We start from the raw sequence: 27,364 nt of genomic DNA on the forward strand, positions 1-27,364 counted from the left end.
CTTGTCGGTCCTCCGAGCGTGCGGACGGAGAGGCGGTGAGACCTGCATGCATGCAGAGCCTTATCGCTGACAGGACAGGACAGCGAGTGGCAGGCAGTACTGTACAGTACGACAACACGCACGTGGGGTGGCAGTTCTTCTCGATAATTTACGCGCCCTTATCGCGAGGGAGCGAAAGTCTTCCTCTCGTGAGAAGAAGGCCGCGGAACGTTCTCATTCGTTATCAGTGGCAGGTGGCGCTAAAGTCCCAGGAACAGCCGCATCTCTAAAATTGCTACCCGCTCCCTCGGCTCCCTCGGAGTGGGGGGGTTTGCGCTCCCAAAATGCCGCAAGCAAGCTACTCTACGAGCTTTAAAAAGGCGCCCGTGTGTCGAGTCATAGACGTGCAGCGAGGAAGCCAGGTTCGTCGACTGAGACGCGACTGCAGATCCGGCCAGGCAGGTTTGAAAGACGTCCGACCTTTCCTCCCCAACACCACAATCAGCGATGGAGCCCGGCAGATTTGCTGGAGCGTGGCTTCTCCCTCGTGGCAGCTGTACGAATCAGCGGGAATAACACCTTTGCCGAGACAAGCGACTGAGACTAGGCGTGTCCTATAGCCGTCGCTTATGTAGCGTTCGGGGTCGTACTCCCTCCTACCATTCTGCTTGCACTTCTGGCTCACTTGTACCGGTAGCCCGGCAGAGGCGATGAGGATGGCGTAGTGGGGTGCTGAATTAATCAAAACCACGTGGGCGCTGTGCTCGGGGGACGGCAAGAGCAAGTTGCCGGTACCGTAGGCTAACCACGACGAGGAAGAAGTCTCGCGTCAACACACCACTTCGAAGAGCCCGTACCCTGCCACGATGCGCATCACGGCCCTGTATGCCGCACTGCTCACCCCGCTCTTCGTCCTGCTGTCGGCCCGCGTGATCCAAGGCCGACGCAGCAACAAAGCCGCCATGGGTGACGCGGGCGACAAGGCGCTGCGTCGGCGGATCCGCGTCCACGCCAACTTCACCGAGTACGTGCCGTTTGCTCTGGTCCTGATCGGCTGCGCAGAGAGCCTGCAGACGCCGTCGCTGCTGGTCCACACGCTCGGTCTGGCCCTGCTGACCAGTCGCGTGCTGCACTCCTACGGCATGTCGCAGGAGCGAGAGAATTTCAACTTCCGCGTCGCCGGCATGGCGATGACGTTCGCTACGCTGAGCACCGCCGCCCTGACCTGCTTTGTCGGTGCGCTGCTGTGAAGATTGTTCTTCTGCCAGCGTCATCCGCGTCGTCGCAAGTCCCCGAGAAGAAACTTAAACCAGCGCCCGCAGCCATCGCGCCAAAGAGCAGGGCACCACGTCCACCTTTTTCAAAGGCAGAGACTAAAGGGCTGCTCGACATGCCGGCAACCGACTTCACTTCAATTCAGGATGGGCCAAGGACAGAGATTGATCGGCAGAATGACTGAGCGTGGCGTACTTAATCTGAGCGGAAACACGGACCCATCTTTCTCAGCATCGGACCGGAGCGAATCGAACTGCACGCAAGCAAGCCAGGCAGGGGACAGCGGTGCACAGATTCCATGACAGATAGAGAACAAAAGTGGCCAAAGGAAAACGAGAGATGGCGATAAGGCGGATTGCAGTTCGAGGCGCCCTTTTCTTCAGCGAAAGGTGGGCGATTCAGAAGCTCTTCCGCTATCTAGATGTAGACTTTCCCGCCAAGACTGTCGCAAAGTGATTCGCGCATTGAGCGTCGACAGAAGCGAGAGCATGTAGAGATTCGCCAGTGGGAAGTTGAAGATCATGTCGAGGGTCGCTGTGCTGCAAAGATAAAGGATCAGATCGACGACTGCAAATGCCGTCGTGGCGAGTCCAGTCTGGAAGACAATGTGGACCATCACGCGAACGCTCTTGTCGATGCGGTCCACGCCGCTCCGCGTGGCGCTGAGCTTGGCGATCAAAGAGCTCGTGATGAGAACGTCGGCAAAGGCGGCCATGCCGAGCCACACACCGACGGCCACCTGCAAAGACATGGGTTGCAGCTGGTCAGACCCTTCCAGGAAAGCTCAGAGGGGGCATCTTACGCACCCGGAAGACCTGGAAATCCGCAAACGCCTTCACCCTGGTGACCTCGACAGTTGTCCAGACGGCACACGCAAAGGAGACAATGCTGACGACGGCAATGACGGTGGGCATCGCATGATCCAGGAAGTATTCTCGGTCGGACAGTCGCCAGATGCGCCAGGCGGACAGCAGCTGCACCAAGAGGGCCACAAAGGATGTTGTGGTGGACAGTGCGGCAAACGAAGGACTGGCAGCCGCAGAATAGGTGGCGGAGCCGAAATTGGACACGAGGTCGTCCTGGCCATCTCCTGTTTGCATCTGTTTCCTCCACAAAAGAGAGCCACCATGCCACTCACATATACGAATGAAATGGTCAGAACCGTGTTCAGCGTGGTGGCCAAGAAGAGCACGGTGACGGCCGCCTTTAAGATCTTGACGTCTTGTCTGAAATGATAAAAGTAGACAAGCAACTGCAAGCAGACGACGCCGTAGAGCCAGACATTGAGCACCATGCCAATGAAAAAGCATCCCAGGCTGCAAGTTGACTCAGCAAAGCCCCCAAGACGTCTGTCAGCCCACATACCTCAGGTCCACCGACGACATCTTCGACGATCGCAAGGGTAGGAAAGAGAGACGAGTGATGTCAGAGTCTCGCGACTTTGTAGATGAACGCGGAAGCCCAAGCGTGCTATTTCCCATGCACTGAAGATCATTCTTTGATGCAATGCATGTCGTCTTGGTGGTCATCATTGTTTCCTTTTCGAGAAGGCTATATTCGCGCCAAATTTGCGGTACTCTTTCGGTGAGATGCTTGCGCATTAGCGTGGGCCGAAAAAGATAGGCGAGACGCTCGTGCGCAGCCTTCACAGTGTTCTTCTTTTACGTCCATCAATCGGTGAGAAAGAGCGACGAAAGAGGCTAAGAAGCTTGCGAGAAGCCTCATTCTGCCCAAGTTCAGAAAGCGAGTCGGCAGTCAACGGTACCGAAGCAGATGTATCGAGCACTTCGGAGACTTCTTTAGCGCAGGCAGTTGTGGCCTCCTCCGCCTCAGAGAAACGACACTCAAGCAGATCCTAGCAAAGGCCACGTCACCTCGTCTCGGGCACAGAGAACCGGCTGTGCAAGACGGGCCGACTAGTCACAAGCACGGCCGGCGCTTCGCTCATCGTTGGCCCTCTCTCGAGGAAGGGCGAGGTGGTGACAGCGGATGGCGAGCGAGGCAGACGTATACCCCTATCGGTGCGGGATCTAATTTACTACGCTTTGTTCTCCTGGGAAGATCAGGGAAGTCCCAGAAGCCGCACAAATGCATGTGCCTACTTTGGGAAGGGTTAGCTCGAGACGAGGCTGATACGAGTTTCCTTTTCGGGAGGCTGTCACCACCTGTCGAAATCTCTGGACGCGGCCAGTACCGAAAATGCCCAGGAATTCCGAATCCCGAGATCTTATTTGTCCATTGTTGTACGGTACTGTACTGTACTGTGCTGAACTGCGCTGCATTGTACTGCACTGAAATGTACACTGTACTGTTATTGAAAGCGTTTACGAACAAGGAGAACAATGGCTACCTGTACAGTCGTTCAACGCATGGTTGAGAACGGAAGCCAAACCGCTGCGCATACCTTTCCACCCGCCTGATTCGAGCATACAGCAATTCTCAGGGCAGTGCGCTTTCTTCACCTTTTTAAAGTTCAATCTTCGCACTTGCGGCTCATAGATACAGGCAAGCACGCAGGTTGTGAGAACTGTACAGGCCCGATGCGAATAACTTCCTCAGCGTACACTAAATAAGCCTTGTCAAACAGTCAGAACTCAGTAATCTCCGTCTTTGCTCGGTCTACGTGAGCAGCAAGCTCTCGCTCAGTGCCATCGCTTCGTGCCGTCGCTCGTTCATCTCTGCTTGAGCAAGGTCAGGATGTCCCCGTGCAGCGCGCGGAGTAAGCCGATGGGCAAGGTGCCGTCGTGAAAAGAGAAAGACCAATCGACGCCGATGTACGACCGCTGATTCACATTCCAAGCGCGAAAAAAGCTAGTGTCGGCGCTCTGTCAGCTCGTTGCAGACGACAGGAGGAGCGAGGCGGACTCACATGCCGGCTGTATTGGCGACCTGCGTGCTGGTGTCATAGTCAAGCATGCCCAGCTTCAGCCCATCGTAGCGCGCCCAGTCGCTCTGGTTGAGGTACCTTCCGCCATCCAATATCGAATCGGAAAACATCTCACACAAGTGTGTGTTGAAGCTACAAGAGCAAGATCAGCAGGATGACTGGCCTCGTACTGGTAGTACCTACTCAAGGAAACCGTCACGCACAGCCCCGTCAATGGCATCGGAAAGCACCGCATGGTTGAGTGCAAGTCTGCGGCGGTGCTCAAGGGAGCGCACTGGGCCATAGATGTTCTCCATGCCTGCTCTCGCCAGGTGCAGGACAGCTGTGGCGAGGTTGCCATTGGAGTCCTGCCACAGCTTCAAACTCTCGTGCAGGGGTAGCTCAATGGGCACGGCCACCGCATAGAGACCGACGCACCTGCTCGACGGCAGCGCTGCTCGCGGATCCACGGGGATCTCGGACTGGTATATGCCCCGTCTCTCAAGCTTTTCGATGCCCTCCGTGAGCGCACTTCGAAAGACGACGGCAGCATGCAACAGCGCGCTGACCGTGATGCCGTTGGCCCTGGCGAATCGGAGCAGCATCGACGAGTGCCGCTCATCGAGACACACGAGGCCGTGGCCCGTCTTGCCAAAGGGTGTCTTTGCTTCCGGCAGCTTGCGGGCGCACTGATTCTGCATGTCTCACGATGGCTTAGCTTTACACACAGCAGCCACCCTGACCTCTGACATACCCTTGCGCGCATATAGGCTGCTTTCAGTGCCATTGCACTCATCTTTTCGCTGGCGTCTGGCTCAGGCACCAAGTCACCCATGGCTACAGGCAGGCGCGACAGTTGCTGGGCTTTGACTGGCTTGCTGCCCCATGGCGGCTCGACGGGCCCGTTGGCAAGAAGCGTGAGCAACTCGTTGATCAGAATCGTCACGCTGCCTGCGTCGACGATATTGTGCGAGATGCGGATTGTCAGCGCAAAGCGCCGCCCCTGAACGACTGAGCGCAGCTGTGCCCAGTTGTCATCTTTGTCGGGCTGTGGCCGGTCTGAAAGGGCATTGTTAAGCGTGACGACGTCGTCGATCGTCAGAGCTTCGTCGGTGTCGCGGGACAGGATCTGGACTGTCTGCTGGGCCCACGCATCGATGCTGGCTTGGGACACCTCTGCTCGATACTCGTACGCCATGTCGGAGGTGCAGCGCATCCTCAGCAGAGGGTACCGCAGTGTTAAGCATTTCCAAGCGGTGACGATGCGTCGTGCAAGGTCGTCGAAATTGACAGGCTGCTCCAGCTCGAGCAAGGCGCTGCCCAGGATGCTGTAGCAACAACTCAGTGCAATCGTGAGACTACCTCAAGCAAGACGCACTCACGCAAACTTTGGTACTTCCACCAAGGCGGTGAGGTTGGAGAAAAAGACTTCGAAATGCCTCATGGGCCGCGTTACCAGCTCGCCGTCCGCGTCCCTGGCTGCCCATCCCTGGGAGACGGTTGGAGTCATTGCTTCTGCCAAGCAGCCTAGGTCTGCTGGACTGGACATGGCATTGACCTTTATGAGCCGAGTATTTGGGGAGGTGCACGAGCTCAGACGGCGAGTAGGTTGCACGAGCTTGTCTTCTCGAGGCGTGTATAGCAGCTGTCAACTCTCATATAGCGCGTCCAGGATCTGGTCGGTGATCGGATCAACCGACGCGCAAATAGAAACCAAGCTAGACGCATTTCCATGCCAGACTACAAACCTTTTATCGGATGTCCCGAGGCAATACAACGGGTTCGACAGCTGCTGCGACCGGCTCCGACGGGACTGGGACACGCAACGCTGCATTTTCACAAGCGTCAAGGCGCTTCGTCCAGGCGCACATGTAGCAGGGGATCAGAGAGTGAGGCAAAGAGTAATCGGACGCTCCGAAGCCGCATTGCCACTGTTCAAAGCGTCACCATTCCTCTGCATGAGACTCATACAAGAGGGTGGCATCGAGTCTTCATCTCTGCAGACCGCTGTACGAGCTGTAGCTAGACACATGCTGGACGACACGTCGCTGAGAAGTCATCCCATGCAATGGCCGAGCAACATGAGACCTTGCCTTTGAGAGAAAGACAGCACGTACAGCGACCGTCGGAAGCTCTTCATCGTGTTGATCGTCTCGATCGCCAGCTTTATTTCTCCCCTTGCCATCAACATCTACATCCCCACGCTGCGTCAGATAGAAGTTGTGAGTGTTCCAGGCTCGAATTGCTGCGCTGCTTACTGATCGCTTGGAGCACAGCTGCTCCATGTGTCGCCAAGTAGGTACTGTACGAAGGGCGTATGTCGTACTCACATTCTCACGTCTCTGCTGTTTTCAAGCCGCCGCCAATACCACCGTGGCCGTGTACATGATATCGCAGGGACTCTCGCCCCTGCTATGGGCGCCCCTGTCCGACGTGAGTGAGTCGGACAGCGCAGAAGGGCGTATACTTACATCCCCCTCAGACACTGGGCAGACGGCCAGTCTACCTGGCCACGTTTCTCGTCACGCTGGCAGCCAACATCGGACTGTCCGTGGCAAAGACGTACTGGCTGCTCGTCCTGCTTCGGTTCGTGCAGGCGTTCGGCGCCGCTAGTGCAATTGCGGTGGGCGCTGGAACGATTGCCGACATCACCCAGCGCAGCGAGAGAGGCTCCTACATGGGCTACTACTCGTTTGCACAATACTTTGGTCCGACGTTGGGGCCCGTCGCCGGGGCTGCGCTGGCCCAGCGATGGGACTACCGTGCGATCTTTGTCCTTTTGTTGATCCTCACCGCGCTTGTGCTTGCTGTTCTCGCTCTGTTCCTCAATGAAACGAAGCGCAGTCTCGTTTGCGACGGAAGCGCGGCGCCTGCTGGCATCTACCGCTGCTTCTTTCCGCCAAAGACCGCTCGGCCGAGCAGGGACATGGTAGATCCCTTCCACTCGAGCTGGGCTTCGCAACACTTGGGCTTCACCGGCCACTGCGCCTCTTTGTGCAAGTACGGACGTGCGCAGTGATCATCGCCTACGCACTCGTCTACGCCACCTTCTACCTTCAAGCCAGTGCGCTGCCGACGCTGCTCGACACGACCTACCATCTCAAGCTCCTCTTGATCGGCGTCTGCTTCCTGCCGAGCGGCATCGGCAGCGCCGTGGGCACCATAGTGGGCGGCAAGATCCTCGATTGGACATACCGACGAGCACCCGAGGCCGCTCAGAATCGACTTGGGGCAGATGCAACGAGAATCGCGGCGGTCCGCCTTCGCCCCGCGTGGATCTACCTGCCCGCCTACTGCGCGTCCCTCTCGGCCTCTGGCTGGTGCATACAGGCTCACGCACCCCTCGCCGTCTTTCTTCTCTTTCAATTCTTCAGTGAGTTGGTCCCTTCTGTGTCCTGACACACTGCTGATCTCTTCCTCAGTCGGCATGTTCTCGACCATGTACTTTATCAACATCAACACGCTCCTCGTGGACCTGTACCCCGACAGCGCAGCCAGCGCCACGGCGGCAGTCAACGTCGGCCGCTGTCTGCTGGGCGCCGTCGCCGTCTGCGTTGCCCAGACGATGATACAAGAGCTAGGCGCGGGATGGACAATGACCGTCGCCATGCTCATTAATCTCGTGGGAAGTACCCTGTGTCAGGTGCTGGTCCTGTATCGTAGGAGCGTGTAGGTTCAAGTGCTGGTCATGTATCATAGGAGTGCATAGGTTCAGATGTGAAGGGTGTCTAGTATTGCTGAATCTGATAGTCTTTGGGCATGTCGAAGAACTGGCTGAACCAGTTTGCGTCGAGCAAATCGACCTCTGTCGGTTCTACCATGCCCGTGGGCGCTTCTTTGCAGCGTGGAGGGCAGGTCAGCGTTGCCTCGAGGATGACTGCAGATACGCGCTCACCTTCGCCTGATAATCTATCCATCGTCGTACTTGTATCGGTCAGCGCAAGGTGGGGCTCGACCCTTTCAGCCCCAAATACCGGCGAGACGTCCACCACAGGCTTCTCAGCGCTCCACCTCCCGCCAGACGCACGAACCAGCCTCGTAGGTGGGGTTCCCACAACGTGATCAATAAAGGACAGCAGCAGGCGCCCGTAGAAGCTGGCAAAGTTGTGCTGCCGGTTCAGATCGCCAGCGTCGCCAGCGAGCAGAAGCGCGATGCGGCATGCGATTGTCCAGCGCCCACTCGCTGATTTCATCTGTACTGAAGGAGTCAGCTGGACAGAGATTGAACGCGCGCATGCCTCTTTTCATACCTGCAGCAAGACGAGCGCACTCCAGGTGATCATGGCGCCCACATGGCGTGCCAACTGGTGCGCCCGACCACTGAAGCTGCGCAGAAAGTGGTTGCAGAGCTCCGTAGCGAGATACGCACACTTGTCGATGGCATCAGACGTCCCTTGTGAGCTATGCTGCAGCTCTTTGTGATCGCGCTCGAGCGAGAGGAGAGTCACGTTGAGCAGAAGCTGGATGTGGAGCCCGATAGTGAGGAGGTAGGCGCGCGAGAATTCGTCTGGAGGCCACGGCATCAGCAAGAAGAGAACGGCAGCATTGAGAGAACACAGATATGCACGGCCCACGCACCCTCGGCCAGCCTGGCATGGTCGACCCATCGGCTCCTCCATGCGTCAAAGAGGCCGTTGCAGTTGACTCGGACGCCCTCTGCCGTGAGATACTCGCTGCCCTCTTTGACGCTTTCGATTTGCTTGCGCACGCGGCACTGGCAGAACTGTTAGGTCGTGAGCATGCGTGAGGAGATGACGCAGCTCACCTCCATGTTGCGCAGGGAGAGGTACGCAGCGAGCTGAACATCTCCGAGTAGCGCATCTGCGCACTGGCACCACTCCTCGAGGCTGTCCCACGACACATTGAGTTCGTTTGTTGAGCCCATACCGCTCAGGGTGCCCAAGCTGGACGCGCAACACCGATGAGTGACACCCTAGCGGCACGGCCACACGCCTGCTCCTCACCTCTGCTGCGCCACCACGGCAAACATCCACGCCCTGTCTCCACTGCGACTGGCGTGCTCCGGATTGATGATGCATGTCTGCTGCCGTCGCAGCTTCTGGTCCAGACCGATTTCATTTGCGATACGGGCTGCCGTGTCCACAAGGCTGTATACAGATATTCCGGCTGATGTCAGCGATCTCACGCTGCGGTTAGTAGTGACCAAGCACGTACCACCAGCATTTATCTTCGGCCAGGCAGGACGGCTTTGGCGAAAAGAGGTAGGCGAGCAGGAGCGTCTTGACGACTTCTGGGCTCTTGGCATTGGAGGCGAGCAGGAGCGAGATGGCATGCTCCATGCAGCGTTGCAGCGCCGCGTGCTTCTCCCTCGAGCGGGGGTGAGGGTCCACTGAAGCAGCCACGGCAATGATGGTGATGAATAGCGCACGCGAGGTCAATCGGACAGTGGTAGGCGTGTCGACCAGCGGGTCCGACAGCCCCTGCTGCGGATTGATGGCCTCAAAGTAGACTCTGAAGAGGCGCACCACGTCCCTTTCGTCCACCAGTCCCATGTCCAGAGGGTCGTACTCCTTCAGCGCGGGCGGCTCCGTGGCCAGCACGTGCTGGAAGAAGATGCGCCGCTCCGTCTTGAGCTCCTGCCTCTGGGCAGGCCTCCAGCCCTGCGACGATAGCAGCTCGCTCAGTGACTGCACCTCGGCCGCTTCGTCTTCCCCGACGTGCGACGCCGTGTCGAGCAAGTCATGCTCGCACTGGTCCGACGGAATCGAGGCACACGTTTGTGATGCATATTGGCGCAAATGCACTAGAGGGGCTGGGTACGTGCGCATGCGCTTGCTGGGCCATCGTCCAGACTCTCCGGTGATCTCAGCGACTCGTCGCTATTCCTGGAGCGCGAATGACCCGATCGAGCACCCGATCGAGCACCTGCCAGATTGTTGGAGGGCGATGCAGCTGACGAAGATCGCGGCGCCCGTCTCTGCGACGGTGATGTATCTACGCTGACATCACCCGCCGAAGAGAACAGCTCGGGCACCGGGTCAAAGGAGGGCCAGATGCAGTGCGTGTCTCGTCTCCGGCACCGGCTGCATGTCGAGTCTCTGGAAAACATGCCATCGCACTTCAGCTTGGACTTTCGGCACCTGCTCGAACATAGGTCAGCAATGCAATTGGCGAGATGATCGTATCTCAACCCACTCTGCACACGCCTGGATACTGCGCCCAGAGCTTCTCATCATAGTGGACCCTCTGCGCGGGGGGGCCAAGTTATAAAAAGTGAGATCTCGCGCTAGTTATATGAAGCCCGATGAGCCCATATGCAAAGCCGGCAATCGCCGCTTCTTTCCTGCGCTCACATCGAGTCACCGAAAAAAGAATTTGGAGCTGTGGATTCCCGGCGCGCACGGACGCTCGACCTTGACATCTGTCGAGTGCTCTGGACGTGTGACTTGAATGGGTCTCGTCGCTGGTGTATTCAGAGCCGAGCGATGCTTGCCGTGGCTGTGATCAAGTTCTTTCATAGGCATTTTGCTAAATTTATGAAGGTATATGACATTGATCAACGTCTCCTAGCTATGTTGAAGTTCCCACCCGGTGCACAATCTTGCCGCTGGGTGTCTGGCCAGCTGCCGCCTGTTCGATCGCCGACTTGATGCCGCTGAGCCTCGAGAGGGAGTCATCAGCCTCTGCAGTGCCATCAAGTGGCCAGATTTGCACCGGGAGTGGTTGGATGGCTCCTTGTCGCAAGAGGCGGTACAGGTGTCCCCTGTCAAAAGACGCATAGGAGACCGCGACCTTGTAGTCGGCAGCCAGCTTCTCGGGCGTCGGCGGGACGGGGAGCATACCAAGCACGTCCGTGGGACGGCCAAGCATCGAGTGAATCAGGGCAAACGTGACTTTGACCTCGGGTCGACTGACCGACGGCTGGCTGGGAACCAGCACATGCATGTGTCCTCGGCGCAGGACACTGGCGCACGCGTCCACGGTCTCGGTGGAGCCGAAACAGTCGAGGGCGAGCTCGAGGTCTGGCCAGCTTTCTCGAATGGCGGCGCAGGTCTGTGGAATGTCTTCACGAGGATAGGCGGCGCTGACTCCCTTGCGCTGCAGCGACTCGAGCGAGGACTGCGCAGAGACAGCGACCACGGGCACCTTGGCCTGGACGAGAAGCTGGACAGCATACTGCCCACAGGCAGTGCCTGCTCCCCAGACGAGCACTGCGGGGCCCTTATTACCACTCTGAAGATCGACATTCAGCTCGCATACAAGACCGTGAAGTGCGGTGAAAAAGGAAAAGGGCAGCGCGGCCAGCTGCTCCATGGGAATGTCGTCGGGGCAGCGTATGACTAGGTCGGCGTCGCAGACTGCGTACTGGGCGAATGAGCCCCTCGTTGTTGCGTTGCCCGGCAGCCATCCGCACACCTTTTCGCCGACGGCAATGTGACTGACGTTGCTCTCCCTCACAATGCCGGCAAAGTCCGACCCCATGACGTTGTCCGGGTGCTGGTAGGCGGCAGAACGGACGGGATCGAGGACATAGGTGTCGGGCGGGTTCCCTCCAGCATAGAGGATCTCCACAAAGACCTCGTTGTCGCCGGGCCGCGGGACAGGCACGTCGGTGCGCACCTCGATCGTCCCCGGCGCTCGTCCGAGTGTGAGTGCTTGCATTGCTGTGCTGTGAGGTAGCTAGCGTTTTGAGTCGGTCTTTATAGAGCTCTGCGGGCTACTCTCGCGCACCATGAAACGTCTCGTTAGCCTACTCCAATCTTGATAGCCTATTAGCCTAAGTCGGACACCCGGCAAAACCGCTGCTGATTTGCTAGGCTACTCCACCGCGAGGGCAGTCATTGTTTAATTTCCCGGTCAATAGCCTATCAAGCGCGCCAACGCTTCGTGTCACCTGGATTCGCCTCATAGCATATAAAGCCTGCATGAGGCATGAGATGAGTACCCATCCACAACAACAAGTATGGCCGACACGGGCGAGCAGATTCGGCTTCTTTCCCGACACGATCTCCCAAACGTGCCCGGCTTCTCCCTCGTCATGCTCCAGGTCACCTACGCACCTGGCGGCTACACACCGCCGCACACGCACGGCGCCGCATTCTGTGCAGTGCATGTCCTCCAGGGTTCCATCCAGAGCCAAGTGCGAGGCGAAGAGCTCAAGACCATCAGCGCGGGAGAGAGCTTCTGCGAGAATCCAGGCGAGGTGCATCTGCTGGGGCGCAACGTGAGCGAGACGGAGGAGGCGAGCTTCGTTGCCGTCTTCATCGCCCCTTCCTCGCAGAAGGAGTTTGTCATGTGGGTGTTTGTCGACGCTTCAAGACGAATTTGCAAACTCATAGCCATCATCGACGCTGCAGCTATGACTGTCCGCGATGCAGAGTCGCCAAAGACTCGCTGTGATTCGGTAGTGCGGCTTACAGTACTGTACTTCAGACTCTGCCTCAGAGCACAGAGACGCGCGACCTCTTCTTGAAGCAAGGAATGACAATCCGTTGGCGCTGGATTGCTGAGGAGAGCCTAGCTCTGGCGTGGGGTCTTGGACATCACTCAGCAACGCATGAAGTCATGCCCGCGGATATACTACTGTCTTGCGACGCGGCCGTGGAAATAGGCAAGGTGCAAAGGCTCTGAGTCTGTACAGTACAGTACAGTACAGTACAGGCACGAAAGGAGCTGTAAATTGTCATGGAAAAGAAAGGCCCGCGTCTCTGTCCCCTCCTCGTGAAGCTCGGAACAAATCGACGACCCGGGACAACATCGGGCAAGGGCAAGAACAACGCCGGAAAAAGGACAGCGTCGGCCGATGTCGGTGAATATGTCCCCGAGCGGGATGAGGGCGGTCCGGATAAGGGGCGGAAAAGGCCCTTCGTCGAGTCTGTACATTTCCTCCGACGAGGCCGTGCCCCAGCCGAGCGCAGACGAAGTGCTGGTCAAGATAGCCTCATTTGGTGTCAACCGCATGGACCTGCTCCAGCGTGAGGGAGAGTATCCCCTTCCGCCGGGCACGAGTCCCATCATGGGCGTCGAATTCAGCGGCCATGTCGTATCCAGCCCTGGGAGCCACTTTCAGCGAGGCGAGGCCGTCTTTGGCTTGGTCACAGGCGGCGCTTATGCCCAGTATCTGACATGCCCTGCACACATGGTCCTCGCAAAACCGGAAAAGCTCTCGCTGGCGCAGGCCGCTGCGATCCCAGAGAATTGTCTGACGGCGTACCAGGCGCTTAAGCTGCTCGCTGCCATCAGTGAGGGCGACAGCATTCTCGTGCATGCAGGCGCATCTGGTGTGGGTCTCGCCGCCATCCAGCTCGTGCGACTGCTCGGAGCTGCCAAGGTTTACGTGACAGCTGGAAGCGCAGAGAAGTGCGCTTTGTGCGAGAGATTGGGCGCAGACCTCGCCATCAACTACAAGGAAGTCGACTGGGCTGAAGAGCTAGCCAAGCGCACAGGCGGTCGGGGCGTAGACGTCATCGTGGAATTCATTGGCGCGGGCTACTTTAAACAGAACCTAGCCTCACTCTCCCGCGATGGCACGCTTGTCCTTCTGGGCATCATGGGCGGCACCGAGGTCCAGGATGTAGACATTGGCCTGATTCTCTACAAGCGTCTCCGCATTCAGGGCTCCACCTTGCGCTCCCGAAGCTTGGCATACCAGAGCAGCCTTGTCCAGGACTTTCTAGCTAGTGGAACCCCTGACCGCCTCGTCGAGGGTCTCGACCCCCAGAGCGACAGTGCTGGGCAGCAGATTCTCATACACAAGGTCAGTCGTACATTTCTCCCGCTGCTGTGTCAAGATCGGAGAAATGACGGTGCAGTGGACCGTAGATCTACTCTTGGCACGACATCCAGGCAGCGCACGACGAGATGGAAGCAAATAAAAACGTAGGCAAGATTGTTGTCAGAGTGGACTGAAACGAAGCGTACACACACGATCTCTCGATATAAGGTTACCTTGGTTGCACAGGCCTGCTTGTCCCCCAAACTTGCAAACGGTCTTGAAGCATTGACCCAGTCCCATTTCTTGAGCGCATATACAACCTATTGAGAGACACAGAAACCCCGTTCCTTGGCCAGTCAAGCTGGCGTTCCCCATATACCCTCCTTCGCACTTTACAACTTGAGATCGAGAAGCTCCAGAGACGTTGTCTGAAGTCAACAAGCACAGGGTTTGTGCTGTGCGACTGTCGTATCCATACTGTCGGTGAATGTGTGAATGTGCTGGACGATTAATGCGGCTGCTTTTTACTCACTTTAGCCCAGACTTTCATATAGCTCAAACACAATCCAAACCTTGCAAGAGAGCATTCGCTGAAGGACGAGAGAGACGGGGCGAAGACCAAGACGAGAGGCCAGATTCGGAGCCTGCATTCTGGTCGCTTCTGCACAGCTTCTGGGAGAATCGTTTGGGCGCGACGTCGCTTTGCCTCTGAAGAAGAAGGGCGGTGACACGATCCAGCTGGCCCTCGAGCTCGACCAGCCGTCGTTCAAAGTCGGCAAGCCTGGCAAGGGTCCGTGAGAGGATACCGAACAGGTCGCCATCGTCCCTGCCGTGGGGTGCAGGCACTATCACTCTCGACTCAAGCTGGTTCACTCTTTCCTGGAGCAAAGACAGTGCAAGGCTAAGCTCGTCGGTTGTCGTCAGCGCATCTGGTGACGAGAGCGGAGATGTATTCTTATCGGACGTCGGCGATGACGAGCAGAATGCAGTCGTGTCGACGCTGTCCAGTCTATGCTGACGGCCTCTGGTCTCGTCACCGTCTCGCTCAGTGCAGGTATCCAGCCAATGAGCGGGTGCCAGTGTCAAGGGAGGCTGGAATGTCTGAGGATCGATGCCCCACTCAAGGGCCCAGTTGTGGAGATTGGCGGGCACGTCGGACTGCATCGACGAGCACTCACTCGATAGCGCGCGACTGATGTTGACGCTGCACGTGGACTCTTTCCCGCGTAGCTTACACTGGCCACAAGGAATGACTTTGTCGCAAAAGAGCTTCTTTGCACGGCACGCAGTGCATGCGTGCGACTTGCGATTGCGGCGCTTTTTCTCGACCGGTGGTGACGTCGTGGACGCGTCCATGTATGTTCTAAGGCGCTCAGAGGGCGGGCGTCGGCAGCTCGCCATGCAGCATGTATAGCAGGCGCCACTTATATTGAGAAAGAGAAAGACAGAGCGGGCAGTCTTCTGGTAGGTCCCTGGACATGCTCGGGCCTGAAGGGGTTCCCGCGAATCGGGCCCGGGCTTTGGTCGATTGCGCTAGCTTTTCCGGATTGCTGAGGCGCATTTCCGGCACACGGATATTTTTCATGCAGACATGCAGACGAAGCTTTCGAAAATAGCTGGACAACATTATTAGATCCCAGGCTTCGCGACCCTTGGCAATCTAATCTCGCCCATTGGACTTGGCTGAAGAGAAGCGGGCACAACGCCGGTGGTCGGAAACCGTGATCCGGGGGCCTGCCAGCGATACATGAATTTCTGAAGAGACCAGCGCGAGGAGCCGCATGGAACAAGAAGAGCGGTTTCAGAAGGAAGCAACACACGCAAAGCGCTTGCCATAGGTCTTTTTTCCGTCCCCCCCACGTCCAAAAAGAGGGATTTTTTTGGTGGCTTATGGGACGCATTAGACCAAGCAATGCAGACGCAGCGCAACCACAGGAGAGACACAGCATGACACTTTACAGCCGCGGAAGCTAGCTGGCGCCCGAGGGCGATGGCTGCCTTGTCCCGAGGGCTTGGTGGTGCTCGGCCTCGGGTCTCACGGTGCTGACTGTTGGGTCTCTTGCTGATGGCGACCGGAAGCATTGGTATAAAGGGACGGACTCTGCCTTGAGACTCGGTCACGAAACACTCAAGACATGTCGTCGTTCTCCATCGATCTCTCTGGCGGCCTGGTCATTGTCACCGGCGGCAACCGTGGCATTGGTTTGGCCATGACCAGGGCGGTCGCCACGGCCGGCGCAGATGTAGCCGTGCTCTATCGCTCCCACCCAAAGGCGCAAGAGTCGGCGGATGCTGTTGCCAAAGAGTTCGGCGTCAAGGTCAAGGCCTTTCAGTGTGATGTCGGCGATCTGCCGTCGGTCGAAAAGGCGGTCCAAGACGTGGCGGCCTGGGGCGGGAAAATCACCGGTCTCATGGCCAATGCAGGCGTTTCTGTTGTCAAGCCTGCCTTTGACTTGACGCCCGAAGACTTCCACAAAGTCTACGATACCAATGTGCTTGGCGTCTTTAACATCGCCAAGACGGTTGCCAAGTACTGGGTTGACAGCGGCTTCAAGGGCGGCGCCATTGTGGTGACGAGCAGCATGAGCTCAGGCCTGTACAACCAAAAGGGCCTCAGTGATCCCTTGACTCAGGCCTTTTACAAGTGGGTTCCTCATAATCTAGTCTTGTCCGATAAGCTCAAAGTTCTCTACAGCTCCTCCAAGGGCGCCGTGACCAGCTTGAGCAAAGCCCTGGCGGCCGAATGGGCACCGTACGGAATCCGCCTCAACATCCTCGAGCCGGGCTACTGCAACACGGAGCAGACGAGCAAGATGGCTTCGGAGATTCGAGATTTCCAGGCGCATTCGGTGCCCCTGCAGCGCTTCTCGGAGCCCCATGAGCAGGCCTTCCCGGCCGTCATGCTGCTCAGCAGCCACGCGAGCTACCTTACGGGATCGTGAGTAGCCCCTTTGAAGTATGACAAAGCACTGGCTAATTCTCTGCTTGGGGTCTTGCAGTGTTCTCCGCCCAGACGGTGGCTTCACCATTTGGTAGTCCTCTTGCATGCTCCTCATGCAGAGCCAGTACAAGTCGGATAGCTCTCTCCTCGTCCTCTTGCTCCTCTCTTCCTGTACCTCTCACTCCTACTACTGCAGCAATGCGATCAGTCTATCACTCTCTACTGCTGCATGCACTATCTGGTCCCACGAGCCGCGTGCCAGCTGCCCTTGCTGCAGCATTCCTGCTTCACCCTGCGCGGCGCCCTCAGACTAACCTCAGACTAAAGGCTCTTCTGTGGCATTGCAGTAATTTAGAGAAAGATTGCCATCGAATGAATGTCCCGCGCCAGAGTCGAACCAATTTCCCGCGGACGTTTGTCTAAACGCGCGGGTTCTTTCGTCGCTCTCCCTTTTCCCCTCGGCGTGGGCGCGAGCGCGCGTATACATATGGGCGCAAGCCAGCCATAAATGTTCAGAGAGCCCAAGTCCAGTCCAGCGGCCCGATGAAGCAGAAGCCAGCTCTGCGCCTCGTTCGTAGGCTCATGGTGTCCGCACCCAAAACGAGCATCGTGGCCGACGTGACGGCTCCCAAGCCGTCCGATGCGCTCCCCATCAAGTACATCCCAAGAAGATGGAATGAGCGCGGCTACTCTGACCTCGGCTGGCTCAAGACCTTTCACACCTTCAGCTTCTCGAGGTAGGCAGCTGCTTCCGTCGTAGCCTGTGTCCTCACTCTCACACTACTGCGGAGACAGCTATCATGACCCACGCTTCATCTCCTTTGGGCCACTGCGGGTCATCAACGAGGACCGTGTCGCACCAGGACAGGGCTTCCCCACCCACCCACACCGCGATGCAGAGATCTTCTCCTACGTCCTCTCAGGCCGCCTCACGCACAGAGACAGTATGCAGAACGTCGAGCACATCGGCCGCGGCGACGTCCAGTTCACCTCCGCTGGCACAGGCATCCGGCACAGCGAGTACAACGACCATGCCACAGAGACATGCCACTTTCTCCAGTAGGATGCCGTGACGAGGCGAGGCGTCCATGTCCATCTTTGCTGACCCTCTTCTGCACCAGGATCTGGTACACGCCGCTGGTCAAGAACCTCACGCCCAAGTACGTGACGCTTCCTCGCCTCAGCGACGAGGACAAGCTCGACAAGTTTGTCACCCTCGTCAAGGAGATCGGAACCATGTCGAAAGAGGAGGCCGATCGCAGTGGCCTGCTCCCGCCCCACAGCATCATTGGAGCGCACTCGAGTCTTGTGACGCGTGCTGCGCTCATCACGCCCGCCAACACCGTCGAGCATACCTGTGGCGCAGAGGTCCTGGACCAGGCCGGGCCACGGTGGATCTATGTGCATGTTGCGATGACGTTGGGCGCAAAGGACCCTGCATCTGTGGCAGAAGGAAGAAAAGAAGCAAAAGTAAAAGTGGGCGATGTGACACTGGTCGAGGGAGACGGCTGCTTCATCAGGGGCAACGTAGTGGGCAGCACTTTGTCATTGACAAACGTATCTGACGTGACGGCCGAGCTGTGAGTCCACCTCTTTGAACTGCAGGCAAGTTACTCACTCCAGCATGCAGTCTCCTGTTCGACCTCAAGCCTGCCTCTAATTAACTACAGCCTCTTTATTTTAGTGGTTGACGGCTGCCGAGAACCCAAAGTAGATGTAGCTTGGCCCGAGATCAATTCTTCGAGAATGCCGTGACATGCCGGTCATAGGCATGAAAGTGACGTATTGCGGAGATTAGCGTCACGTGAGCGAATTGTCTCGAGGCGTGGACTTCGATGTCATCGCGTGTTCCTGCATAAAGCCGTGCACCCCAGTACGGCCTTAACGCTAAACTCCTGGATCTGACAGGATCGGGCGTGGATTTTCATGAATTTTTCGTGGTTATTAAAGGTGGACGCCAGTCTATGAAGACCGTTGGCAGTGCCGGACGGTCGTCATGGTTCCGTTTGGTCGTCATGGATGGCAGTGCTGGTTGTTCGTCATGGATGGCAATACCGATCTGTTGCCACCGTGCGTGGGATACATAAATCAGGGAACATGAGGAGGGTAAACGTCTCTCATAGCAAGCATCTTGATCATGTCTCGACGCAAAGGAAAAGCTCTGCAACTTTCGCGAAGCGACAAGAGAGTGTCAAGAGCGTGCGATCGCTGTGAGAATGTAAGACGATCAATCTGAATGATTACAGCTAACCATGTGTACTGTAGGCCGTGAGAAGAGGTTGCGCTGCGATGACAGCGGTGACGAGCCTTGTCGGGCGTGCCGTGACGCGAGTAAGTTGTTGACCATGCGTCACTGTCGGGTGCAGTCCTTACCATCTCGCACAGAGGTTTCTTGCATCAGAACGGGCGATGATCGCCGACGGTTGGGTCACCAAGCAAGCTCGTCATCGCAGCCACCGCAGGAAAGCCCAGACTCGGAAGGCAACCAGCAGCAGCAGCAGCAGCAGCAGCAGCAACAACAACAGCAACAGCAACAGCAACAGCAACAGCAACAGCAACAGCAACAGCAACAGCCGCCGCGACGGTCTCAGCGTCAGTTGGAACAAAATCAAGCGCAGCATGCGCCAGCACCGTTGGGCCCGATTGAGCACACAGCGGTGCCAGAGCATGACTTCTCCGTTGACGAGGCGCTTCGGGAGTGGGTCGAGGCTGCGCTTGCCTCGTCCACATCCATGACGTCTTCTGCTCCCTTTAACGAGCACGGACTCTCTGCGGCTCTTACCGCCACTGTCAGCCAGGAACACACCACCTTTCTGAACCATGATCAAGACCAGGCGCTATTGGCCGCTGGTGAAGCACTTGCGTCCAGCTGGTTGCCACACGGGACTTCTGTTTCTGCACCGCAGATCGGAGTTCCACTACGGACCACCGCTGTGCCGCAGACTACGACGGCGCCCGCTTTACTCTCTGAGCCGCGACCCATGGAGGGCATTCAACAAAAAGCCGAGGGACACCCTGGCAAGCTCGAGGTCGAGTACTGGAGGCACTTTGGGGCGATCTCCGTGTTGCGGAACAGCAGACTGTTTCGGGTGGAGCTCGAGGTGCCGCACCACGTGGCATTGGCCTTGGATCTCAAGGAGCGTTCCAAGAGCGCTACCGTGAGGCGCCGAGAAGCCGGGCCAGAAGGAGTTGACGACCACGACAGCGACGGTGAGGACAGAGATACGGGTAGCAGCACGGTGGAGCTGAGCTCTGTCTCAACACGTCATATGCGCGAGCGAACCACGTCCGACGTAATCGCCAACGACATGCCCCGCCTGTGGGTCACGCGCGCGCTCGTTCCCCTCTTCTTCGAGCGTCTGGGCGACAGCTTTCCCTTTTTCAATGTCAACATCTTCAGTGAACAAGGTCTGCGAGACGATCCAAAGGGAATCCCGCTTCTATTGAACTCAGTCTGCGCGCTGAGCGCCCGATTCACGCAGCTTCCCATCATCGCAAAGGGCCGTCCCGAAGAGCAGGCCTACACCTTTGGGGTCGACTTTGCCGAGCATGCAAAGACGTACGTGCTGCCTCTGTTCAAGAGCCCCTCGGCCACGACGGTCGCCAGCCTGCTCATCCTGGGGTGGCACGAGTTTGCGGTCAATTCCGAGACGGGACTCTGGATGTACTCGGGCATGGCGATGCGCATGGCCGTGGAGCTCGGCCTTCACACGAGGCGTCTCGGACCAGAGTCCACGAGTGCATTGCAGAGGACGACGCCGCCAGACCTCTCTCCCGAGAATCTCTTCTGGACGACGTTCGCTCTCGACGCCACCGTGTCTATCATGACTGGTCGCACACCGTTCCTGTACGTCGACGACATCACCATCGACAGACCCGAGCTGAGCAGTGGGAGCGCGTTTGCCTACTACATTCGAATCTGCATTCGCATGCACAGGCTGGCCAGCTTTGCCTCCCGGTCGCGCACGCACCCAAAGAGCGAGATTCTGCAGCAGATCACCGAGACGTCGACGCTGCTCGACACGGAGTTTGCCCAGCTTCCTCTTCATCTGCAAGCCACGCGGGCCAATCTTGAGCGCAACGGCCAGCCGGCCATGCTCCTCAACGTTCATCTCTGGTACCACGGCTTGGTGATGCTGCTGCACACGAGACCGTTCGATGAGTTGCGCCTATCCTCTGCGCCAGACGCGGAGGTGTGGCGGCGAACGTTTGCACATCGGGCGAGGACGTCTGCACAACGGTGCTTCGACCTGGTCCTCCTTGCGAGGCAGTACGATGAGTCCTTGCTCCTGCTGGGCCTGCCGCTTGCGTGCCACGTCTGTGCCCTGGCACACCGCGTCATGACCGAAGAAGTGGAAGAGCTCGCGGCAGAAAAGGCATGGGAACACACGGCTAGCGATCGCGAACCGAGAGAGCAGCGCAGAGAGACGCCACTAGAAGACGAAGAAGAAGAAGAACGAGCGCTGGCAGTCGAGCATCTGCGCAGCGCCAAGCTCTTTGAGGATCTCCTCTCCTGGCAGCAGAAATGGTGGGCTGGGGTCAAGTGGGCCCTAGTCTCTCTCCAGACGAGGCGAATCCAACTGGCGCAACGGTTCGATTTGAAGTCCGAGGGCGACAATTCTTTGCCTTTGATATTGGATCCGGAATGCGAGCGCAGGAGTTACGCCACATTGACTGAGATGGTGAGTGTGCGTCTCCGCCTTGATGTGCCACTCACTTTGTTGATCTTCTATACACTATCAGAAGACGCTCCAGCGGTTGACGAGGAGGTTAGGCGGCTCAAGGTAGAAGCGACTCACACGCTGCCTCACCGCTAGAAAATGAAAATTAGTCCAGCTTTTGGGAGGTCCCACGACGCTCACCGCCGTATCAGCACGTCGCTGCAATCTGCATCGCCACACTGGTGTTTCTGAGATTGCAAGTATGTGCAAGATAGTATATACATCGCTTGAGGACGAATCCGAGGACAAGAAAGAAGGCGAGAAAGTAAAAGCGGCCAAATGAAGCGAAGAAGCATCGATCGAGTCGGATTCGTAGAGACTGAAGACTGTTTATTGCGAATGCCTGCCAATAGATGATACAGTGCCGAGCAGATGACTCAAGTCTCTTCTCGCCACCGGACGAGGTCGCGGCGAAGCTGAGAGATGGAGATCGGCTTGGTGCGCCACTCGGTCATGCCGCAGATGTCCAGGCCTCTTGTCCGGTCCTCGCTCGAGCCCAGGGCGGTGATGGCGACGATGCGGGCTGCGGTGTTGTGGGCGCGCATCTCTTGGCACGCCTCGAAGCCGTCCTTTAACACAGAGTAGAGGCGGTCAGCGGCTTGTGAAGTAGCATCATAATCGACGCACCATCACGGGCAGACTAATGTCGAGCAGAACGACGTCGGGCGTAAAGGCGATAAACTTGTGGACAGCCTCGTGACCGTCGTGTGCCTCTTCGAACTCGATGCCCATCGACTTGAGCAGCCGCGTGAGCAGACGCATATTGATGGGGTTGTCCTAGGGTGTGCAGGTATTGAGGGGACTGGAGCTGGCGTGGAGAGATCGACCAACTCACCTCGACAGCCAAGACTCGGAAAGGAGGACGAGGTGTCAGCAGCGTCGGGCGCTCGTTACTCGCAGGCTCAGTAGCAAGTCGACTGATGCTCGTCGGCCGGTGCATCTTGAAGCCTGCCTGTCCGCCCGTGATGAAGTCCTTGAGGATCGCAAGCGCCGTCGGCCCGTGTGGAAGCAGAAAGGGCATCACCGCGTGACCCTGGAGATGCTGCAGCCCCTGTGGCTTCTGCGTGGCGTGGCGCGAGGTGATGACGATGAAGCTGCTGTGCGGTGCAAAGCCATTGGGCTTACTCAGCTCGGCGACGGCGGCTTCCGACAGAATGATGTGATCAGCCTGGGCAGCGTCGCTGGTGAACGTGGCTTGTGGGAGCGCCTCGATGAGGTACTGTCGCAGCTGACTGGCGATCCGCGCGAGACCCCTGCTTCGTTCAAGCTGGACGAAAGCGATGGCGACTGGCCCCGATGGCTTTGTCTTACTTGGAGGCAGAAGCGAAGGGTCAGACTCCGACCAGTCAAGCGGCAGCTTGCGCAGCGGAATGACCACATCGCACGTCGTTCCCACATCGATCTCCGATGAAACATGCAGTGTCCCCGCCAGCTCACGCTGGAGCACCGACACTGCCGTAGACACGCCGAGTCCGAGCCCACCCATGCTGGGCTGCTCCTTGGCAAAGGGCGCGGCCAGCATGGTGCTGACAAAGTCGCGCGACATGCCCTTTCCCGTGTCGGTGATGGTGATCCTGACGGCGTGCTTGACGCTGCTTTCGTCGCTGTCCGAGCTCGAGAGACTGCTCGATGCTGTCTCGGACTCGGTCGTTTCGCTCTCGCTCGCTTGGATCGGGCCGAGGTCTCTCATGTCGACATGGACATAGCCGCTCTTTGTGAAGCGGAACGCGTTGGAGAGAAGCCGTCGCAATGCGCGCTGCACCGTGTCGCGATGAATGAGCCAGTCTGTTTTCATTGCGTCTTCCGCTGCCTCCCTTGAGCCTGCCATTGGGGAGGCTGTGCTGATGCTGACGAGGACCTCGACGTCATCTTGACGCTGCCGTGCATCAAAGGGCACGTCAAAAGCATCATAGAGCGCCCGCATCTTGAAGCGCTCGTACTCTTCCAGGACCAGGTGCTCGACGAGCTGGAAGATGTTGTGCCGCTCCAGCTCTGCAGTCGGTCGAGCCAGCGCAGGGTTGACGGTGGCGCTGCTGGCCTCGAGGTCGAGCATGTCGTCCAGATACGACTTTAGCGTTGTTGCGCACGCCTGTCCCGATGCGAGCAGACCATCGAGCATCTTTGTCTGCGCGTCCTGGCCTGCAGTGATCGTGCTGCGAATGTAGTCAATGACGCCCATGATGCCGTGCAGGGGGGTGCGAAAGTTGTGCTGCACGCTTCGCAACAGCGCCTGCTCGAGCTTCTTGACTTCGCTGCACTTTCGCTCGCGCAGAGACAAGAGGCTGTCTGTCGCACAGCTGTGGACGAGACAAGCCTGCGCGTACGTCAGTCGCCGGTGGGTCCCGGGCAGCAGGACGATGAGAACGAGATCCGCCATGGTGGCGCTTCTGTGCTCTTTAGATAGCGTCGTGCTCATCGGCACACAGACATACGCGTCGACGTCGTCTGGGAGCTGGCATGGCAAGCTCGGCCGCAGCTGCGACGAGATGATGAGGTGCTTGTTGCGGCTGAACTCGCCAAGCACGACGCGATCCGAGCACACGACCTGGCCCATGGCGTTGGCGGAAATGTCGGCAAGCCAGTCGGACACGGCCGCCTTCTGCCAGCGGTTCGCGACCGTCGGCACCTCGTCTTCGTGGCCGGCGAAACAGCGAACGCGCACTGCCGACGCGGGCTTGCCGTCCTCCTGCTCGGCTATCAGGGGCAGGCCCTTGGTGGGGCTGTGTGACCGCTTCTGCAGCTGCACACTCTTTGCTGCGGCCGCAGCGTGTGGGAGCCCTTGGAAGGTCTCTAGCGGCGGTGTGGGTGGGGAAGGGCGCAGCGCCGACCATCCCTCTTCTTGCTGCAGCGTGGTGAAGGGCTGCAAGGTAGGCACGCGACCGCGGTGCTTCCTCGCCCTGACAAGCTTCGTGTCCCAAAAGCACACCGACACGGCGCCCAGTGCGTCCAAGAGGGTGTCGCACGTCTTCTGCAGGATCGCCACGTCCTCGTCTTGCGGCTCTCCGATGCGTCCAGTGGGGCTGCTGTCAGTGGTGACAAAAGACGCCTCCGCAGACTCTCGCTTGCTCCTGTGGCGCGGAGACTTGTCTTCTTCGCGCTGTCGAGCAATAGTAGCCAATTCAAGACATCGAGTCGCATGCAAGCCGCGCCGCTGGTAGACGCCCTTCCAGTGGTGAGTCAGAAGCGCGACCTGGATTAGGTGAGCTGTGCTCTTGGCCGCCTGCAGCAGCGTCGTCTGGTCCAGGCGCGGCACCGCGAGAAAGAGCTGGCCGACGACGACGCTGTCCTGCGCATTCAGCGCGACGTGGGCTTCCGACCCGTAGTGGTAGTCTTTGTGCAGACGGGGAAGGTGGATCGGCATGGATGCAAACGCCGAGGCCTGGGAAAACGTCAGGCGAGTCTCAGCTCGTAGTGCGAGTCTCTTCTCACCTTTTGAGAGGCGTAGAAGCCAATGTATTGGACGTCGGCCTGCATCAAGACGAGCGAAGAGCAGGCTGCGGCGGCTATATCAGTGCTGCGCACGAACAAGGAAAGGAAGGGCTCTGACGCACTGGAACGAGTGCACGTAATCTCTGCGTACTGGACGGGCGTCATGCTTTGCTCGACAAACGTCAATTTGCAGCTCTTAAAAGGGGTGTGAGTAGGCTTGCTTGACCTCCAGCGAGATCGAGACGTACATTTGCATCGGAATAGAGAGCACACGCCAGAAGCGAGCCGGAGGGGCAAAAGGCGAGGCCATGCAGCAGGACTTCACGGAGTGCTTCGGGCTCGTTGAGGGCATGGAAATTGCGCAGGTGATGCGCACGGCGTCTTCGTCTGGGAGAAAGATCGTCAGCGAGGACGGGAGCACTTCATTCAACTGCACTCACTTGTCTTCCACGCCTAGCGTGATACAATCGGATCCAAGTGTTGCTTTGGTTTCGAAGATGTCAGCGGGAATTTTCAGCTGGTGATTGCTTTGCTCACCCAGCAGCCTCCGAGTCAAAGCGATGGCGTGTCGCGTGCTTCCGAGAAGCTTGCAGCCGCAGAGCGGATCGTGGTCTTCCTCCACCACGCTCTTCTCCAGCCTCTTCTTCTTTTCCTTGCCACTGTCCGCGGAGTCTGAGCGATCCTGCTCCGCGAAGTCGTCGTGCCAGGCGTAGCCTGCGTCCATCTCTTCTAACGGCATCTCGTCGCAGGTGTTCTTCCTTCGACGGAACGTGGGGAAGTGGAGAGGCACGATAGTCCTTGCCCTCCAATCCTTTTAACGCTTTCTGTGAGACTGCAGATGGCGATTGAGACCCTCATTTGATGCACCGCGGGCAAGGTGCATAAGGGCCGCGTCTTCTACTCCTCGGCTTTAAGGTAGGATGAATATGGTCTTTTCTTTTTGCTTAGGGGTCCCAAAGAGGAGAGGATTGTTACATGAGGAAGAAGGAAGGTCGATAAGGGATACTTCCCCGGCATACAGCAGACAATCCTGCATGAAAGAGGGAGGGAAGCATGCTTTCCCCTGGCTTGACTTGCCAGTCTATGAGAACCGCGAGCCTTAGGAAGGACGACCAGCTGAATCAATTACTGAGTAGCATTGCAATTGTGATCAAGTACACACACAATTGCGGACATGTGACTAAGAATCGAATGGAGCACATAGACTGCTGCCATTCATCAGATCTTGCCGCGGACAAATTGGCCGACGATCTCAGCAAAGTACGTGCCCTGTGACACAGCAGCTAGGATAAGGTAGGGCAGGACGCCAGAAACGAGGACAGAAGCTCACCTGGGCCTTGGAGACGCGGAGCTCCTTCTCCGTGGGCCGGCGCGAGTTGTTGCCCCCGGCAACTGTCGCAGCGTTGTAGGGACTTATGCCAGTGATCTCGCTGATCTCGGAGAGCTCTGGGAATTGAAAGCTGGCAGCGAAACACATCAGTGAAGGCTTCCGTCGCCCTTGTTCTCTGAACGCACCCGATCGGGACGTACTGTTTCGCGCAAGATTTTTGTTAGCGATGTCCATGATGAAGAATCTAGTCCACTCACAATCATGCCGTGATGGACAAAAAATCTGGAGGAATTTCAGGAGCGAGGCATCATCAGCAACTGTCGTGAAGAGACAAAGGAAGCGCTACGAACGGAAACGTAGTCAGAGCAGTCGTCTCGACACCCCCGTGCTGCGTGCCCGCAGAAGTGATCATCGTGACGTGCTTCCCGAGCAGCGACCCAGAGGCCCACAGGCCACCGGTGCGGTCAAAGAGAGCGCTGACCTGAGCCGGTGCGCGTCCAAAACGGGTGGGGAAGGCAAACACCTGCGCGTGCAAGGTGTCAATCACGAGCAGCAAGTAGCGTAAGAGGGGACTCACCAGACCATCAAAGTTCTTGAGGTCCTGGGCATTGAGCACAGGCAGGTCTTTCGTGAGGCTTTTGTCGGCCTTCATTTTGACCAGCACCTCGGGCGAAAACGTTTCCGCAATCTATCAACGCCTCGAGTCAGCTGAAACCTAAGATCCAGAACGGCGCGGCAGAAGCACACCTGGTATTCGGTGACGTCGGCGCCTGTGGCGCGGGCTCCCTCGGCTGCCTCCTTGGCCAGCTCTGCCACGTGTCCCCACAGGGAGCTGAAACGGGCCGTAAAGAGGGTTCAGCAAACGGAGGACTGATTGCCTCTGCACACGTACTAGGAGATGACGGCGATCTTTGCCTTGGACATGGTGGAGAGACAGCGTTGCAGAAAGGTTGCTTGCTCAGGAGGGTGGGCAGGTTGTGAGAGTCTTGACGCTTATATCAGTGAGTCGTACCGTTACATGTGACGACAAAGACCACGGATCCGTGATCAAGCGCATGGAAAGCATTGTCCCTTATGTCCTCGTCCTCGGACTGTAGGTAAGGTTATGGCCGCGGGCGAGCCTTGGGCGTCAATCTGGCGCGCTAGT

At 57.8% G+C, this 27,364-nt stretch overlaps 14 protein-coding genes across 14 annotated transcripts; 7 read left to right on the forward strand and 7 right to left on the reverse strand.

Moving 5' to 3' along the window:
* Positions 1–845: 845 nt before the first annotated feature.
* FA10DRAFT_289383 (membrane-associated protein in eicosanoid and glutathione metabolism) lies at positions 846–1,229 on the forward strand (the record flags this gene model as incomplete). Its single annotated transcript, XM_025524284.1, has 1 exon — positions 846–1,229. The coding sequence occupies one exon, from the start codon at positions 846–848 to the stop codon at positions 1,227–1,229; it is 384 nt and encodes a 127-aa protein (XP_025373991.1).
* Positions 1,230–1,529: 300 nt separating this feature from the next.
* Positions 1,530–2,687, reverse strand: FA10DRAFT_269896 (hypothetical protein). Its single transcript, XM_025522921.1, has 4 exons — positions 2,620–2,687; positions 2,393–2,570; positions 2,061–2,333; positions 1,530–1,993 (listed from the first exon to the last, which is right to left on the reverse strand). The coding sequence occupies exons 1-4, from the start codon at positions 2,637–2,639 to the stop codon at positions 1,634–1,636; spliced, it is 831 nt and encodes a 276-aa protein (XP_025373992.1). The 5' UTR covers positions 2,640–2,687; the 3' UTR covers positions 1,530–1,633.
* A 1,259-nt stretch (positions 2,688–3,946) lies between these two features.
* Positions 3,947–5,760, reverse strand: FA10DRAFT_200128 (hypothetical protein). The gene is made up of 4 exons (XM_025518437.1): positions 5,503–5,760; positions 4,875–5,448; positions 4,124–4,815; positions 3,947–4,065 (listed from the first exon to the last, which is right to left on the reverse strand). The coding sequence occupies exons 1-3, from the start codon at positions 5,667–5,669 to the stop codon at positions 4,321–4,323; spliced, it is 1,236 nt and encodes a 411-aa protein (XP_025373993.1). The 5' UTR covers positions 5,670–5,760; the 3' UTR covers positions 3,947–4,065; positions 4,124–4,320.
* A 459-nt stretch (positions 5,761–6,219) lies between these two features.
* Positions 6,220–7,793, forward strand: FA10DRAFT_297830 (MFS general substrate transporter; the record flags this gene model as incomplete). Its single annotated transcript, XM_025524549.1, has 5 exons — positions 6,220–6,346; positions 6,477–6,553; positions 6,603–7,049; positions 7,070–7,493; positions 7,543–7,793. Coding segments are annotated over 5 exons (1,326 nt in total), but the record flags the coding sequence as incomplete, so codon positions are not given.
* Positions 7,794–7,824: 31 nt separating this feature from the next.
* Positions 7,825–10,330, reverse strand: FA10DRAFT_269901 (hypothetical protein). Its single transcript, XM_025522922.1, has 8 exons — positions 10,277–10,330; positions 9,296–10,221; positions 9,085–9,228; positions 8,886–9,024; positions 8,699–8,834; positions 8,371–8,627; positions 8,016–8,313; positions 7,825–7,955 (listed from the first exon to the last, which is right to left on the reverse strand). The coding sequence occupies exons 2-8, from the start codon at positions 9,907–9,909 to the stop codon at positions 7,849–7,851; spliced, it is 1,695 nt and encodes a 564-aa protein (XP_025373995.1). The 5' UTR covers positions 9,910–10,221; positions 10,277–10,330; the 3' UTR covers positions 7,825–7,848.
* A 270-nt stretch (positions 10,331–10,600) lies between these two features.
* FA10DRAFT_269904 (GroES-like protein) lies at positions 10,601–11,940 on the reverse strand. The gene has a single exon (XM_025522923.1). It carries the CDS (start codon positions 11,741–11,743, stop codon positions 10,652–10,654), a length of 1,092 nt encoding a protein of 363 aa, XP_025373996.1. The 5' UTR covers positions 11,744–11,940; the 3' UTR covers positions 10,601–10,651.
* A 10-nt stretch (positions 11,941–11,950) lies between these two features.
* FA10DRAFT_269906 (RmlC-like cupin) lies at positions 11,951–12,582 on the forward strand. Its single transcript, XM_025522924.1, has 2 exons — positions 11,951–12,376; positions 12,439–12,582. Exons 1-2 carry the CDS (start codon positions 12,045–12,047, stop codon positions 12,479–12,481), a joined length of 375 nt encoding a protein of 124 aa, XP_025373997.1. The 5' UTR covers positions 11,951–12,044; the 3' UTR covers positions 12,482–12,582.
* Positions 12,583–12,872: 290 nt separating this feature from the next.
* Positions 12,873–13,990, forward strand: FA10DRAFT_246033 (NADPH2:quinone reductase; the record flags this gene model as incomplete). The annotated part of the gene is made up of 2 exons (XM_025519391.1): positions 12,873–13,838; positions 13,904–13,990. The coding sequence occupies exons 1-2, from the start codon at positions 12,885–12,887 to the stop codon at positions 13,988–13,990; spliced, it is 1,041 nt and encodes a 346-aa protein (XP_025373998.1). The 5' UTR covers positions 12,873–12,884.
* Positions 13,991–14,351: 361 nt separating this feature from the next.
* Positions 14,352–15,152, reverse strand: FA10DRAFT_282041 (hypothetical protein; the record flags this gene model as incomplete). The annotated part of the gene is made up of 1 exon (XM_025523744.1): positions 14,352–15,152. One exon carries the CDS (start codon positions 15,150–15,152, stop codon positions 14,352–14,354), a length of 801 nt encoding a protein of 266 aa, XP_025373999.1.
* Positions 15,153–15,931: 779 nt separating this feature from the next.
* FA10DRAFT_289390 (putative NADP-dependent mannitol dehydrogenase) lies at positions 15,932–16,832 on the forward strand (the record flags this gene model as incomplete). Its single annotated transcript, XM_025524285.1, has 3 exons — positions 15,932–16,440; positions 16,492–16,734; positions 16,796–16,832. 3 exons carry the CDS (start codon positions 15,932–15,934, stop codon positions 16,830–16,832), a joined length of 789 nt encoding a protein of 262 aa, XP_025374000.1.
* A 487-nt stretch (positions 16,833–17,319) lies between these two features.
* On the forward strand, positions 17,320–18,401 carry FA10DRAFT_235107 (Pirin-domain-containing protein; the record flags this gene model as incomplete). Its single annotated transcript, XM_025519018.1, has 4 exons — positions 17,320–17,474; positions 17,533–17,796; positions 17,859–18,317; positions 18,368–18,401. The coding sequence occupies 4 exons, from the start codon at positions 17,320–17,322 to the stop codon at positions 18,399–18,401; spliced, it is 912 nt and encodes a 303-aa protein (XP_025374001.1).
* A 681-nt stretch (positions 18,402–19,082) lies between these two features.
* Positions 19,083–21,735, forward strand: FA10DRAFT_304696 (hypothetical protein; the record flags this gene model as incomplete). Its single annotated transcript, XM_025525379.1, has 2 exons — positions 19,083–21,419; positions 21,481–21,735. 2 exons carry the CDS (start codon positions 19,083–19,085, stop codon positions 21,523–21,525), a joined length of 2,382 nt encoding a protein of 793 aa, XP_025374002.1. The 3' UTR covers positions 21,526–21,735.
* A 100-nt stretch (positions 21,736–21,835) lies between these two features.
* FA10DRAFT_297854 (hypothetical protein) lies at positions 21,836–25,626 on the reverse strand (the record flags this gene model as incomplete). The annotated part of the gene is made up of 7 exons (XM_025524550.1): positions 21,836–22,027; positions 22,086–22,235; positions 22,294–24,837; positions 24,888–24,952; positions 25,010–25,058; positions 25,136–25,274; positions 25,328–25,626. The coding sequence occupies 7 exons, from the start codon at positions 25,624–25,626 to the stop codon at positions 21,836–21,838; spliced, it is 3,438 nt and encodes a 1,145-aa protein (XP_025374003.1).
* Positions 25,627–26,105: 479 nt separating this feature from the next.
* FA10DRAFT_304697 (putative 1,4-benzoquinone reductase) lies at positions 26,106–27,141 on the reverse strand (the record flags this gene model as incomplete). The annotated part of the gene is made up of 8 exons (XM_025525380.1): positions 26,106–26,156; positions 26,218–26,347; positions 26,403–26,416; positions 26,475–26,499; positions 26,568–26,740; positions 26,795–26,905; positions 26,965–27,049; positions 27,110–27,141. 8 exons carry the CDS (start codon positions 27,139–27,141, stop codon positions 26,106–26,108), a joined length of 621 nt encoding a protein of 206 aa, XP_025374004.1.
* Positions 27,142–27,364: the final 223 nt, after the last annotated feature.

The sequence above is a fragment of the Acaromyces ingoldii genome (assembly GCF_003144295.1).
Source record: "Acaromyces ingoldii strain MCA 4198 unplaced genomic scaffold FA10scaffold_9, whole genome shotgun sequence".
Lineage (NCBI taxonomy): Eukaryota > Fungi > Basidiomycota > Exobasidiomycetes > Exobasidiales > Cryptobasidiaceae > Acaromyces > Acaromyces ingoldii.